Raw genomic sequence first — 16062 nt, 5'->3', positions numbered from 1 at the left:
ATATTGTCCATGGACTGGTGAGAGATAGTAGATGACAGAATGAATGAAAATTGGCATCAGGGATATCAATTGAGATGATAATTGATTCCCAAGCTCTATGTAGAGGTAGAGTAGTTTTCAGATCAAGACCTATCACTGCCTAGATAAATTAAGTGACAGTCATCCTCTAAAGGGAATAAATCCCGGCCATTATTAGAGCAACTAGATCCCATTCATTCAAAGTTAGTCAACCATGAACAGCATAATAGCGGGAGCAGAACGATATCTTTGCTACCCAGCTAGGAGAGCTAACTATCACACAACAGAGTTAGATAGCCTCTGTCAGCTATCGTTGGTGTGATAGTATAAAGGAGCTCTCAGGTAGAATGTAGAACACAGGTTCAGAAAGGATAATATAACCTTAGTGTATATTGTCCATGGACTAGTGAGAGATAGTAGATGACAGAATGAATGAAAATTGGCATCAGGGATACCAATTGAGATGATAATTGATTCCCAAGCTCTATGTAGAGGTAGAGTAGTTTTCAGATCAAGACCTATCACTGCCTAGATAAATTAAGCAGAAACAAATAGTGACAGTCAACCTCTAAAGGGAATAAATCCCAGCCATTATTAGAGCAACTGGATCCCATTCATTCAAAGTTAGTCAAACATGAACAGCATAATAGCGGGAGCAGAACGATATCTTTGCTACCCAGCTAGGAGAGCTAACTATCACACACATCCATTCAAAATAAAAAAATGGTAGAGCCTAGAACTCTGATGGTGAGTTCAGGCAATCTGTTTGAAAGCCCAGTGTGCTGCTGCTAATATACCCAGAAAGTCCTCCCAGAAGGGGGTTGGTATAAGTGGTTGGCCAATCATAGGTTATAGTAGGTGGGGCTAGATAGCCCCAGTTCATTAATGAAAAAAAAACAAAAAAAAAACAAAAACTTTATCCCATCCGCTATTCTAACATTTACTGATAGTATCGGTGAAGGGGAAAGGAGTGAGATCTTACCGCATAGACTGATGATCCATATGGATCATTTTAGGTCTGAGATTAGTCGTAGTAGAATCGCCGTGGTGTAGTGTAATCGCGCATGCGCGCGCGGCGCTGTGACGTCATCGCGTTCATCATGTGACCGGCGTCATGACGTGGGATAAACTTCATATAACGGAGAGTATACGTTGCCCTAGCAACGGCGATCATGTGATGAGGGAAAAATTGAGAGGGTTAACAGAGTATACTGTTAATCGCGCTTATGCGCGTTACGTCATCACGTTATATCATGTGATCGGCGTCATGACGTTCAAGGTATCGCTGGATACCGCTTATTACAACGGGGAAAATGCATCACCCCGGTAACGGCGGTCATATGATAGGATGACATAGTAACATCACATGATCGGATAACTCCGTAAGTAAGCCAAAGGAATCATCTTCCCAAAACCTCTATAAGAAACATCAAGTAGTCTTTACCTTCAGTTCGGCGCTGATTCCTGTAACTTGGATCTACTTCTAACATGTTTTACTTACGGAGTTATCCGATCATGTGATGTTACTATGTCATCCTATCATATGACCGCCGTTACCGGGGTGATGCATTTTCCCCGTTGTAATAAGCGGTATCCAGCGATACCTTGAACGTCATGACGCCGATCACATGATATAACGTGATGACGTCATGACGTAACGCGCATAAGCGCGATTAACAGTATACTCTGTTAACCCTCTCAATTTTTCCCTCATCACATGATCGCCGTTGCTAGGGCAACGTATACTCTCCGTTATATGAAGTTTATCCCACGTCATGACGCCGGTCACATGATGAACGCGATGACGTCACAGCGCCGCGCGCGCATGCGCGATTACACTACGACTAATCTCAGACCTAAAATGATCCATATGGATCATCAGTCTATGCGGTAAGATCTCACTCCTTTCCCCTTCACCGATACTATCAGTAAATGTTAGAATAGCGGATGGGATAAAGTTTTTTTTTTTTTTTTGTTTTTTTTTCATTAATGAACTGGGGCTATCTAGCCCCACCTACTATAACCTATGATTGGCCAACCACTTATACCAACCCCCTTCTGGGAGGACTTTCTGGGTATATTAGCAGCAGCACACTGGGCTTTCAAACAGATTGCCTGAACTCACCATCAGAGTTCTAGGCTCTACCATTTTTTTATTTTGAATGGATGTGTGTGATAGTTAGCTCTCCTAGCTGGGTAGCAAAGATATCGTTCTGCTCCCGCTATTATGCTGTTCATGTTTGACTAACTTTGAATGAATGGGATCCAGTTGCTCTAATAATGGCTGGGATTTATTCCCTTTAGAGGATGACTGTCACTATTTGTTTCTGCTTAATTTATCTAGGCAGTAATAGGTCTTGATCTGAAAACTACTCTACCTCTACATAGAGCTTGGGAATCAATTATCATCTCAATTGATATCCCTGATGCCAATTTTCATTCATTCTGTCATCTACTATCTCTCACCAGTCCATGGACAATATATACTAAGGTTATATTATCCTTTCTGAACCTGTGTTCTACATTCTACCTGTGAGCTCTTTTATACTATCACACCAACGATAGCTGACAGAGGCTACCTAACTCTGTTGTGTCTCAGATTACCACTGTGGCACTTTTTGAGACTATATTCTCTCTTTTTGCCAAAAGATATCAGTATGGCAAAATATCTTTGATGATACTGTCAACTCTAATTGACTAAAAGCTCATTTAACCGCTCCTGATGAACTACTATCTACCCTGGTAGGGAAACGCGTTGAGCGTCAATTAATCCATCTGAGAGGACTACTCTCCTTCTCAAGTGGTTATGAGGTTATGATACCCCCAGAAAACTGAGGAGACACCATTACCTCCCCAGTTAGACGGGTCCTTGAGTTTCTAAAAAATACCTAAAATTTGAGATCTTCATCTACTTTTGGCGTTACTCTTATCATCTAGATATTGGTGTGGGTCGCTTCTTAAATATATGAGATCCTTGGATTTTTCTTTTTACATCTTCAATACTGAAGTCCAGCGCTGCTGACTTTTGAATTTAGTCAGCCTCTGCTGTCATTCGAACTATTGTCAACACCACGCTCTTTGAGGGTAATTTTACCTATGTGGTGAGTGGCTTATGAATTGTTGCTTGGTATCGCACCTATCCACATAAATCACATACCTCTAATTTTGGAGCTTGAGCTCTGTTGACTACTGAATGAATTTATCCTGTGACACTATCTTAAGTAATCTATACTCCACATGTATGTGTAGCTTACGTATCAATGATTGTTACTGTCACAATCTAAGATCATCTCGCATCATATTAGCGACCACCTAGTCTCAAGTATCTACAAGTTTAGTTTGGGTACTACTACCTTTTTATCTACCCACGCTGACCATCTCTGTTCTCTGTCTCTATGTATGTCTGGTTTGTCTTAGCCCTAATTGTTTTATAAATATTCTTAAATAAAAGTTATATTTTAGTTGTCTTATACTGTGAAGGGTTTCGATTTGATTATTGAGACAAATTCTGCCCCTGCGATTTTTTACTTCTGCAATTGGCATTGAATAATTGAGTTGTGACCCCTTAACGTTTTTTATTTAGTACCAAAAAAATGCTCCTGCCGAATTTCATGTTTGTACGACATCGGGAAGTTAGAGAATTAGTGTCAGTCAGTGAGGGCTTTTGCCTTTATATGTATAGCTTGGAAAAGTTTTACAAATTTTTAAGTGGGGCAAAATAGAAGGGGTTAAAAGCTAAACGTTCTAAACAAACTTGTCATTATGTTTTAGTCCATATAGTATGTTTATCGCAGAATTTATCTGATGTTATTTACATACCCCAAGCTCTATCATAGGCTCGTCACTTCCCTTGGAGTCAAAGCTGTAAACATCATCCCTGCCGAGGAAATATAATTACACGTTATAAAGTAGGTTCATAACTTACTGTATTGTTTTGTTTTATTAATTCCTATTAATTTTAAAGAGGAAAACTCTGCTGATGGGAGGTCAGAACTTGGTGCAAGCGGCATGCATCGATGACCCCTTCCTGTCAGGCTGGTGGAGGTGGAATAGTGATGTGGGGGATGTTTTATAGGCACACGATGAGTCTTTTGACATCTGTGGATGGACGCCACAATGAATTACTGTGGTTCAGAAGGCCTAGGTGGGTCCAACGTGCTACTAGATGGGGGTCTCTAATAAACTGGTCATTCAGTGTATTTCTGCTTAAGGGCAGGGGGCATTATGGTGGTTCAGGAGTTAGCATTATTATCCTGCTATATTGAAATTCCAGGCTTAAATCTGATCAGCGATCAACAGTAACACTCCATAAAAATAAGAAACGGTCTTCCTGTACTATTATATATTAAGTAGTATGTTATAGCACAGAAAAGGGGCGTGAAAAATCCTGTCTATTAGAACTAATGGTTTCATATAGAAACGTTCAGATGAAGGAATTTTAGACAAACAAAAAACCCGCACCTAACTAAGATAAGACGTGCATGACTACAAGGTCTGTATCTAAGGTCCGTACTGCGAGAAAAGATAGGACCTGACCTATCTTTGGTGTGAGCTGCGCAGGAGTTTCCATAGACTTATATGGGAGCAGGGTTAACGTGCAACACGCAGCTCCCTATCATGAGAAAGGGCGATTTAACTGCTAATGAAGCTCGAGACTTAATAGCTGGAAATCACCCGTTCATGCTATTTTTCGAGCAGTTAGCCACAATCTTTTCATGCGCCTATTCTGCTCTAAAACCACGCTCGTGTGAACAAGGCCTAAAGGTCCTTGCACACGGGACTCTCGATCACTCAGTGAATGGAGGCAGAGCGGGCCGGAGATTGGGAGCGGACAGCTATAAACATTCACTGTAAACAGGCAGTCATTCATAGATAAACGATTGCCTGTTTGTGCGGGCCGATCATTCAGTTTTTATGCGTGCAGAAACTGAACAATGAAGGTAAGTGAACAAATTATCATTCAGTCGCTGCAAGCATTTACACTGAATGATATCGCTCGCATTCCCACGACAATCTGAAAGATCATTGGGCCGTGTTAAAGGGCCCTCACACATTTTATAAAAGATCTAACTGGAGGAACTTTATTGCTACACCTATATATGAGAATATTTCCATACCAGCTGCAGTGATGAAATAACACTTACCGGCTCTTCCCTACTTTGTCCATATTTAGCAGTTTCTTTCCTTTCTTCGTAGTTTTATTCTGATTTTTCTCCTATATGATAAGATAATCCGGATATTAAATCTTTAGATTAACCTAATTTTGCTAGTTATAAATCTGTTATAACTGTTCAACTCTCTTGGCAGAAATGTCTGCCCCACTTTTAAAAATGACTAATTACTATTACTACTATTGCCAACATTATGTGACTGACGCCTGCAAGATCAGTTTAATCACAGATGCGACAAAGCTTGATCCGTCATTTCCAGAATTCCCACAGACATGAAAGGACTTGTATTTGCACAGCCACTCCTCCACTCTGCCTGGATGTAGAGTCTGCCTTTAAAGGGTCTCTGCACTTTGAAACAACCTGTGTTAAAGGGATAGTCCAGCTGTAAACTACTGATAGTTTATCCTTGGCGAAGGCCCATTGCCTGGGATTTCCACTGATCTGCTGTCCTCTGGGCTGGTGTGTTCATGTAATTGAGCTGATTTCTGCAGGAAACAGACAGCTCCATTCTTACAGCAGTGGCCAGGTTTGGCATTGCAGGCCTAGTGTTACGTTGGTGCAGGGCTTACTCACATAGTGTACACAAACGTTACCAACACGTCACAACATGACGCAACTGTTCTTAAAGGAGCAACGTAAACATATATTTATCACCAACACATGAGAACCATATAATGAGACAAACACAGTAATGGTAGTGCTTTCCTTCAACAAATACCGGAGGGGATTTAGGCGCCCGCGCCCCTTCGGACAGAAGGGATTCAGGCGCCCGCACCCCTCCGGACGGAAGGGATTCAGGCGCCCGCACCCCTCCGGACGGAGGGGATTCAGGCGCCCGCACCCCTCCGGACGGAGGGGATTCAGGCGCCCGCACCCCTCCGGACGGAGGGGATTCAGGCGCCCGCACCCCTCCGGACGGAGGGGATTCAGGCGCCCGCACCCCTCCGGACGGAGGGGATTCAGGCGCCCGCACCCCTCCGGACGGAGGGGATTCAGGCGCCCGCACCCCTACGGACGGAGGGGATTCAGGCGCCCGCACCCCTACGGACGGAGGGGATTCAGGCGCCCGCACCCCTACGGACGGAGGGGATTCAGGCGCCCGCACCCCTACGGACGGAGGGGATTCAGGCGCCCGCACCCCTACGGACGGAGGGGATTCAGGCGCCCGCACCCCTACGGACGGAGGGGATTCAGGAGCCCGCACCCCTACGGACGGAGGGGATTCAGGAGCCCGCACCCCTACGGACGGAGGGGATTCAGGAGCCCGCACCCCTACGGACGGAGGGGATTCAGGAGCCCGCACCCCTACGGATGGAGGGGATTCAGGAGCCCGCACCCCTACGGACGGAGGGGATTCAGGCGCCTGCTTCCCTACAGACCAGCATAAGGACCCTCCTACATGGAATTATTATCGATAAAAAAAAATGGTTGGATTGTGAGATTTTGAACGATAATCATTCAGTGTAAACATGGTCCCCCACCCCTATGGACGGAAGGGATGCAGCTGTTAGTCCGCCTACGGACGGAGGGGGTTCAGGCATCAGCTTGCCTACGGACGGAGGGAGTTCAGTCGTCTGCTGGCCTACGGAGGGGGTCCAGGCGCCTGCACCCCTGTGGATGGAGGTGATTCAGGCGCCCGCACCCCTACAGACAGAGAGGATTCATGCGCCCGCACCCCTACGGACGGAGGTGATTCAGGCGCCCGCACCCCTACGGACGGAGGGGATTCAGGCACCCGCACTTTTACGGACGGAGGGGATTCAGGCACCCGCACTTCTACGGACCAGCATAAGGGCCCTCCTACACGGAATGATCGTTCAAGACAAATGGTTGGATAATGCGAATTTGAACGATAATCACTCAGTATAAACATGGCCAACAATTGAACAACGACCAATAAGTTGTTCGCTTATCATTTATTTTATGCATGTATAAAAAACATTGTTGGCAAATATTGCATATAAACAGCTCTAGTACAGTCAATGTGAATGACCGAAAGAGCGAGAGTTAAATGATATATCTGCATGTGTAAATTGGCTGCACGAGCGAACTCAGGCACTGTTTGCTCGTGTGAATAATTTCTCGCTCTATGTAAAAGTAGCCTATAGGTCTATTTACATGAGACGAATGTCGGGCAAATGATGCCTGACACTCGACCCTGTGTTTCCTCGCTCCCGTGCTCCTGCACGGGAGCTAACAGAGCTGGCTCTCTTACAGAGCGGCCAGCAGGGGGGCGGTGAAGTGCATGAGATTTCTCTCCTCTGGCTCCCCCGCCCCTCTCCACTGGGATAACTCAGCGGCCGAGCGGCCGTTCACTACTGAACGGCCGCTGTTTAAACTGAACAATGCGCTCATCGCTGATCCTTTATGCTGCATAAACGATGGACGATCAGCTCATCGCTCCGTGTAAACAGTGGTCACTCAGTAGCGAGCGGCCGCTGTGTAAATACAGGATACAAGTCATAGAATGGCCAGATATAGTTTTATACCTCATGTACATACATGGTAGCTTACTCTGAATAGCCATATGAACGTGCAGGTACACTTTACGAAGGTTGCACGACACGTACAGGAGGTTCATGGTTGTTTTAGATAAGGAAAAAATTATTAAAGGGATCCCGTCACCAAGCTCATGCTGCCTGATCCAAATGCAGGATTAACCCGGGGCAGATATGTATATCGGGACTATGTCTGTCTTATTCTGAAACACTGTAGCTTTTCAGAATAAACATACTTTGAAGATCCACTCCGAACAGAGCTTGGAGTCATGGGGGTGGTGCCATGCCATCCTCATCTTGTCTAGATTGACTAGTGATAGTTCTCTCCCTATATACAAATTGCATCATCTAGAGTGAACTCTCTCTCTCTCAGACAGGAAAAGGTGGGCACAGCACGGCCCCCATAAGTCCAAGCTTCAAAGGATATTCAAACGCTGCAACGTTTCAGAATAAGACAATGAAGAAGCGCTGCAGAATATGTTGGCGCTATACAAATAAAGATTATTATTATAAGATGGAACAATAACTCTGCAGCGCCACCTATTGGATGGCAGTATTCTGTAGATAAATGTCCGACCCTTTATACAGGTCTTTAAAAAAAAGATTGCCAATTAAAAACCAAGTCAGAATCAATAAGACACACATGCTGGTGCTGTTATGTGCATTCCTGCCCTGGGTTCATGCTTGGGCTGTTTGGGCTACCTGAACCTGCTGACAGGTTCCCTTTAACCCTTTCCAATCCACTGTCTGACGTCTAAAGACATTATGATATAAGGCTGTACAGCTTCAATGTTGGAAGACATCCGCCGGGGTTCTCTTACTGTATATTGCCAGCCTCTCTGCTGACGGAGCCTATCCAATGTGTCACCTCATGCAGTACTGGCTTTAGCCAGCAGATAGCACTGTTGTATAACGACAGAAAAAGAGTAAGCCCCCTTAGAAAACCAGGATATAAATTGGACTGGAAAGGGTTAAATTGCAGGAGTGTTAAAGGGGTTGTCCCGCGCCGAAACGGGTTTTTTTTTTTTTTTTTTTAACCCCCCCCCCCCCCCCCCCCCGTTCGGCGCGAGACAACCCCGATGCAGGGGTTAAAAAAACAACCCGCACAGCGCTTACCTGAATCCCGGCGGTCCGGCGTCTTCATACTTACCTGCTGAAGATGGCCGCCGGGATCCTCTGTCTCCGTGGACCGCAGGGCTTCTGTGCGGTCCATTGCCGATTCCAGCCTCCTGATTGGCTGGAATCGGCACGTGACGGGGCGGAGCTACACGGAGCCCCATAGAGAAGAGGAGAAGACCCGGACTGCGCAAGCGCGGCTAATTTGGCCATCGGAGGGCGAAAATTAGTCGGCACCATGGAGACGAGGATGCCAGCAACGGAGCAGGTAAGTATAAAACTTTTTATAACTTCTGTATGGCTCATAATTAATGCACAATGTATATTACAAAGTGCATTATTATGGCCATACAGAAGTGTATAGACCCACTTGCTGCCGCGGGACAACCCCTTTAAGTGTAAGCATGCATTTACACTGCAAAGATGATCGCTCAAAAGATGGCTTTTGAGCAATCATTTTGCATAAACTACTACTTGGCACTAATGCCTATTAGTAACAAGTAGCAGCATGTGAGCTGCTGGGAGCTGTATTCAGGGAACAGACCACCCACTGTTCCCTGATTACTTTCGCTTTCATCTGTGGGCAGGGCTGACAGCTATACAATGTTATCAGCTGTATTCAGCTTTCCCTGGACAGAACACAGTGTGCGGTTCTTCATCAACTGCACAGCAGTGACATAGCTGTCACTCTTATTAGCTCTTCCCAGCAAAGTGAATTTTAAAGTCAATTTGAGGCTTGACCCCAAAACCTCAGAGACTAGTCACTGACTAAGGGCTCACTCACACGGGTGTATGTGTCCTGCGTATTACGCACATACTTTTTAATCATGTACATGCATATTTGCTGCATAGGTTAAATTCCCATTGTCTGCATAGGTGCGTAATATGCACCAAAATAGAACATACATGCAGGAAAAAATGCATGTATGAGTGGCCCATATACAAATCAATGAGCTTTTAGTATTGCATACTACGCATGGGAAAAATACACACGTAATACATGAGTGACATGCCCGTGTGAGTGAGCCGTTAAAGAATCTTCAGCGGCTGGAGTGATCTCTGAGTGTTTTCTGCTGAGCTCCATAGTTACCCTGTTACTCTGGAGAGCAGCCAGCGTTCGCCTGCACAGTGTGTAATGTAATAAGGTCAGCAGGGGGGAAGTTTGTCAAAGAGCTAAATAGGCCCTCAAACATCTCTGTAATCTACAGGACAGAATCTGGATCCAGTGAACTGCATTAACTCCTATAATACTGGCCAATTAACACTATGATTCGTTTATTTCCAAGTAATGATAGCTATAATAGATCAGTACTAATTATAAATATATGATGACAACCCCTGTGGATAGGTCTCATTAGGACATATGGGACATTACTGGAGGGAGGGGACCACTAGAGACCCAACTATATTAGCCAAAACGGAGAGCTGCTCTTTATGAGTTTGCATTACAAGGACTGAAATTTATCTAAATGCCCACCATGTGACATTAGATGCCACTGCAGGGGAAACGCCTGGTTGGCTGTGCCTTCCTGTGGCAAAATCAGCTTCTTGCTGGGGAATGTTACTCAAGGCTATTAGCCGATTTCCCCTAATGAGACAGCTTCTTTCAATGGGTATTGCTATTACAGGAAACCTATTTCAATGTGTTCAAAATCGCAAAAAATACACTCACTCATAAGATATTTATTTCCAAATTCTCCGTTCTCCAGATATTGCAGATATTGATTCCTCTGCCCTCCGGTTGCTTACTGCTCATTGCTGAGGAAACAGACCACCTCTTCTATGGAAAGAAATAGCGGGGGGGGGGGGGGGGGGGGGGGGCGCTGCTTGTGCACTTCTTTCATCTAGAGCTAATGGCTGGGATCTCAGAAGCACATGTGCACTAGCTTTAGGATTGGCTACCTCTACCGCTGTGCTCTGCTATTTCTTTACGCATTAGAGTTGGTATCCCTTTAAGGCTGGGGTCACATGGGTCGTATTCGCGGCTGAAATCTTGCGGTTTTGCTGCAGTGAAAAACCACAAGATTTTCGCTGCATGCTTTTCTGTTGTGGCCGGCTCTCCCATAGAGGAGAGTGTGGCCACAGCAGAGGAAAAAAAAAAAAAATGAACATGCTGCGTCCTGGGAATCTGCGCTGCGGCGATGGATTCGCCACCCCGTGTGGACAAGATTTTTGACAAATCTCGTCCACGTGGCTGGTTAATCGCAGGATTAGCGGCTGTAGGCACATTTGCCGCAGCAAAATGCCGTGGCAAATCCGCCCTGTGTGAACCCATGCTAAGGGCTTATTCCCACGAGCGTATATCGGACGGCGTTTTAACGCCCGGCCGACATACACTTCCATCTAAGCAATCCACCCTTCCCTCCCACTCACCGCCTCTCGCCTCTCTCATCACTCCTGCATTTGCAATGGGAGGGGGCAGAGCTAAGCTCTGCTCTGTCCCGCCCACTCCCATTGCTGGCTATGGACAAGGGCTATTAACTGCTTTCAGTTAAGGCTTCATTCGCACACTTAATTGGTACTTCAGTAGCTGAGTAGCTACTTAATAGTTTATGCAAAATGATCACTCAACGCTGTCACTCAAACTGTAGTTTGAGCAATCTTTGAGCACTCATCGGCCCATGTGAACCAGCCTTAATACACTGACTAAAGAGAGAATAGAAAGCAATAACATTACCTTGTTGGTTTGCTTGATAGTCTTTTTTAGATTTTGCCTGAAACACAATATAAAATATGTTTGAAAAAAAAAAAAAGACTCTTGTTAGAAAAAGGCTACTTTTTGTAAAGCTGCGGCAATACATGCAGAAAGACTAAGTTGCAGAACTATTTTTGGCAATACGTACACACAAAAAAGCTAATTAAAGAAATAATGAGAAAAAGGCAGTCACCTGAAGGATGCGTCCTCTGGTTTCCTTTTCACGGCTTCCTTTGAGTACTTCTTTTCTGTTTTACTCACTAATGTCTTGGCTGCATCTTTATCTCTGGCTTTTTCATTCTGTAAAACACATTCTGCATTGATATCAAAGCTACTGTTCATTTCCGCACTATGTCACATGGCCTATTACATCACTGTCCGCTCCTGGATTAGTGATGTCCTATATACAGGTCACATGGACAAGGAGCAGATCCTGTTTGGGGTGGCTGCTAGGAGGACAGCGGTTGTGTACATGGTGTCTCATGAGCATGGAAACGCACATAAAGAATAAAAATGGTTTGGCAGACGGTGATACAATTTTGCATATAGGCTGCAGGGGAAGGGGAAAATCTTTTAGGCAATGTCACCAAAATGATGGTCACCTTGAATGCCGCCATTTTGTACTCAACTCTAATTATTAAGAAAGGGTATACATGGTAGAAGTACCGTATTTTAGCAGCCTCAATTGAGATTTCAAGAGTAAATAAAGTGGTAACATCTTAATAAGGCAGATGGAATGATGCCTCCACAGTGCCACCTATTGGAAGGAAGCATTCCTTCAAGCCAAAGTTAGACTCTTTATATAAGCCTTGTAACAATGACTGAGATTTAAATGCAAAGCCAGACTCCATGTATAGACAGCTGTTACAGGGTATTTGCTCTTTGTGAGTGTACAGTAAGAATCTGGCTTTGCTAGTGAGAGGCATGGGACGAGGGTCACAAACGCTATCATTTCTCCTTAGGGAGAGCACCTAGACAGTGAGTGGGGAGACTCAAAAGGCCATATATGCTCCTCTGGGTAATATGCAAATAAGGGAGATGGAATAATACCTTCACAGTGCCACCTATTGGAAGGCAGCATTCCTTCAAGCCAAAGTTAGACTTCTTATACAAGCCTTGTAACAATGACTGGGAATTAAAAGCAAAGACAGACTCCATGCACAGATGGCTCTTTCAGGGTATTTGCCCTTCATCAGTGTGCAGTAGGAGTCTGGCTTTGGCACCAGAATATGGTTTAATAGGTACCTGGGTTTCCTCATCTGGAGCCTTAAAATTCCAGCTACTTGGTGCTGAACTAACGAACCCCTGCTGTAGAGATTCTTCATGACCCACCTCATATCTGTACGTATGCAGATAGGGTAGTAAACATAAAGCTGCTATTTATATAAAAGAAGGCTGACCATTGTATAGAACAACCACTGCTGTCATCCATATGTTCTAACAGATTGTAAGCTCTTGTTACCACTATTTCCTCATCAACTATAAGCACTTCTGGGCAGGACCGTCACCTCTATCTCCTCATAGATTGTAAGCTCTTGTGAGCAGGACCCTCACCTCTATTCCCACATAGATTGTAAGTTCTTGTGAGCAAGACCCTCACCCCTATTTCCTCATAGATTGTAAGCTTTTGTGAGAAGGACCCTCACCTCTATCTCCACATAGATTGTAAGTTCTTGTGAGCAGGACCCTCACCCCTATTTCCTCATAGATTGTAAGCTTTTGTGAGCAGGACCCTTACCTCTATCTCCTCATACATTGTAAGCTCTTGTGAGCAGGACCCTCACCCCTATTTCCTCATAGATTGTAAGCTCGTGAGCAGGACCCTCACCTCTATCTCCACATAGATTGTAAGTTCTTGTGAGCAGGACCCTCACCCCTATTTCCTCACAGATTGTAAGCTTTTGTGAGCAGGACCCTTACCTCTATCTCCTCATACATTGTAAGCTCTTGTGAGCAGGACCGTCACCTCTATTTTCTCATAGATTGTAAGCTCTTGTGAGCAGGACCGTCCCCTCTATCTCCTCAGATTGTAAGTTCTTGTGAGCAGGACCCTCACCCCTATTTCCTCATAGATTATAAGCTCTTGTGAGCAGGACCCTCACCCCTATTTTCTCAAACATTGTAAGCTCTTGTGAGCAGGACCCTGACCTCTATCTCTTCATAGATTGTAAGCTTTTGTGAGCGGGACCCTCACCTCTATCTCCTCATACATTGTAAGCTCTTGTGAGCTTACTTCATTCCTATTTCCAATTGAAAATCTCTTCCATCTATCTGAATGGGGCAGTTTTTACAGCAAGAAGAAGAATTCCTAAAGGCTTCGTTCTGATGAATTGGACATTCAAAAGACATTTCTGCAACAATTCTGTATGTGAATATAATCTAATTGTCAAGCACATAAAAAGCCCTGAACCTTACCGCATTCTCCTCTAGGTCTTTCCTCTTTGTTGCATATTCGGGGTGCTTGAGCTTTGCTGTATCTGTGATTTCATCCTTGATTTTTTCTGTCTCAGGATGGAGATGAGTTTCTGACTTTTGGAGACTTTTGCAAAAAGATTTCTCTGTGTTTGAGAAACGGTTATTACTTGTTGGCTGCCCCGTATTTCTTTCCTTGACCTCGGTCCTTGTGTGGTTTTCTTGCCTGGTGCTTTTGCCTGGATACAATGTCTGTGCCTTCATCTTCTGATTACTGATAACTTTTGCCGTTGGGCTTTGTACAGCTTTACTCTCAACTTCAGACAAAGTTTCTCGTTTATCTACAAGATCTGTTTTTCCTGGAAGCAGAGAAAGTAAAGCACAAAGGGGCTTATTTACTACTCAAAATATGACAGTTTTCTGACACAAATTACACCAGAAAGCTGTATTACATACTTTCTCCACATTTATCAACTTTTTAGACACTTTCAAACACTTTTCCCAACTTGTCCAGAAAAGGGGCGTAGCCTAAATTGCACCAAGATTTTAGCACAATTTTTGGCGTAAACTATTCTCAGAGCGCGTAAATGCACACAACAATTATTGCTCAAAAGATTGCCTTTGAGCGAATCTTGAGTGATAATCGTTGTGTCTAAAGGCATAGGCCTGGATGGCTAACTTCCAAAAGTCTATGTAGAGATTAATAAGTCAGCACCACCAAAAGCCTATTAAAATCTAATCTACCTTAGGGCGTCCTCTGGGGGAACAACAACCAGGCCTATAGCTACCACTATTTCCCCATTATTTTAAGTATTATTTTATGTTGTCTTTGTCTTTTTGAATAATAAAATATTTTGATTATATTTTAGGGGATTTTACCTACCAGTATATTTTGCCTTTGTGAAGGCTTAAAATGTACTATACACTGCAATACTGAAGTATTTTATTATACTGTAAAATTAATCAGACAATCACAAGTTCAAATCAGCTTTGTGGACTGAAATAATAAGTTAATTTTTTTTTTTGTAATATTTAAAAAAAAAAAAAATGTTACTAGAGGGGCGTGGCTAGCCATGGAAGCGTGAGGTCGCAGGCTCCGGAGCTCCGCCGCCGCTAGCCTCCAAAACCGGGGAAATAATCCAGCCACCGAGTCCCAAGAAGGATGACCAGGATGGGGAAGAGAAGGGTGAGCCAGCCGCAGTCCCGCGGATCACCCATCAGTAGGTTCCTTAACGGAACAAGCGCCGGGACGCAGCGAAATCCCGCCGGCGCACACGTGGTGCCTGCCCCGCAGCCCCGCAGGGAAGAAGTGTCCTTACCTGCAACAGCGGCAGACACGAGGAGGACGCCGTCGCCAGGCAACCAGGGGAAGCTGAAGCCGTGGAGAGAGGAGAAGGGCTCCCCGATGCTGGGCGCCGCGGGGGAGCTGTCAAATCCCACCAGCATGGCGCCGGGTCCCCACAGAAAGCCCGCCAGCGAGGCTGAGGCGCCGGACGTGGCAGAAGAGGGGATGGAGAACGGGGCAGACACCTGTACACCCTTGCACAGGGAAGCAGAGCACACCCCGCAGCAAGACCGGGGAGCAGAGGCTCCACATGCAGAAGCGGTGGACGGGAGAAGATCCCCCCCCCCTCCCCTAAGCAACATGGCGCCGAGACACCACGAGGTGAAGGGACCCCGGCATGCAGCAGATGCAGCAACGATACTCCCAGGAGGGACAACTATGAAGGTCAGTAAGGGGAAGGGGGCAGCAGACCCGGGGACACCACAGGAGGACCAAGTTAGCCAAATACACCGCACAGGGAGAAAGGGAGAGGAAGCTACATCCAACCTGGGGCATGGCAGTAAGGGACAGCCCCACTTCAGAGGCGCTGAGGCAGACGTCTTCACACGACCCACAAAAGAAAAGGCAGCCCACACTACAGGAGAAGAGGGCCCCCGACCCCCCCGCACTAGCCAGTCACCACCCGGCCCGTACCTCACACAGCCACCTGCAACGACGACCCCCGACAACCTAATAACACCGCCTGCAGATGATTCTCAAACACTGCAAGCCCTGTGGGTCATGATTCGCGCGCTACCCACCAAGACAGACCTTGAGATGCAACTGCAACGCATTGAAGAAAAACATGACAAAGCCATTGCGACAGTC

At 45.3% G+C, this 16062-nt stretch overlaps 1 protein-coding gene across 1 annotated transcript in view; it reads right to left on the bottom strand.

Moving 5' to 3' along the window:
• The window catches only part of SYCP2 (synaptonemal complex protein 2), a 100700-nt gene extending 85885 nt beyond the window's left edge, over positions 1-14815 (bottom strand). The window contains exons 1-5 of the mRNA XM_066585853.1: positions 13914-14815; positions 11692-11798; positions 11481-11517; positions 5163-5233; positions 3838-3895 (exon numbers count right to left, since the gene is read on the bottom strand). Coding sequence (XP_066441950.1) covers positions 3838-3895; positions 5163-5233; positions 11481-11517; positions 11692-11798; positions 13914-14174 — 534 coding nt within the window. The 5' untranslated portion in view covers positions 14175-14815. The remainder of the gene's footprint in view (positions 1-3837; positions 3896-5162; positions 5234-11480; positions 11518-11691; positions 11799-13913) is intronic.
• Between the last annotated feature and the right edge of the window lie 1247 nt (positions 14816-16062).

Source organism: Eleutherodactylus coqui, chromosome 13 (genome assembly GCF_035609145.1).
Source record: "Eleutherodactylus coqui strain aEleCoq1 chromosome 13, aEleCoq1.hap1, whole genome shotgun sequence".
NCBI lineage: Eukaryota > Metazoa > Chordata > Amphibia > Anura > Eleutherodactylidae > Eleutherodactylus > Eleutherodactylus coqui.
This window is presented reverse-complemented; position numbering and strand designations above follow the sequence as displayed.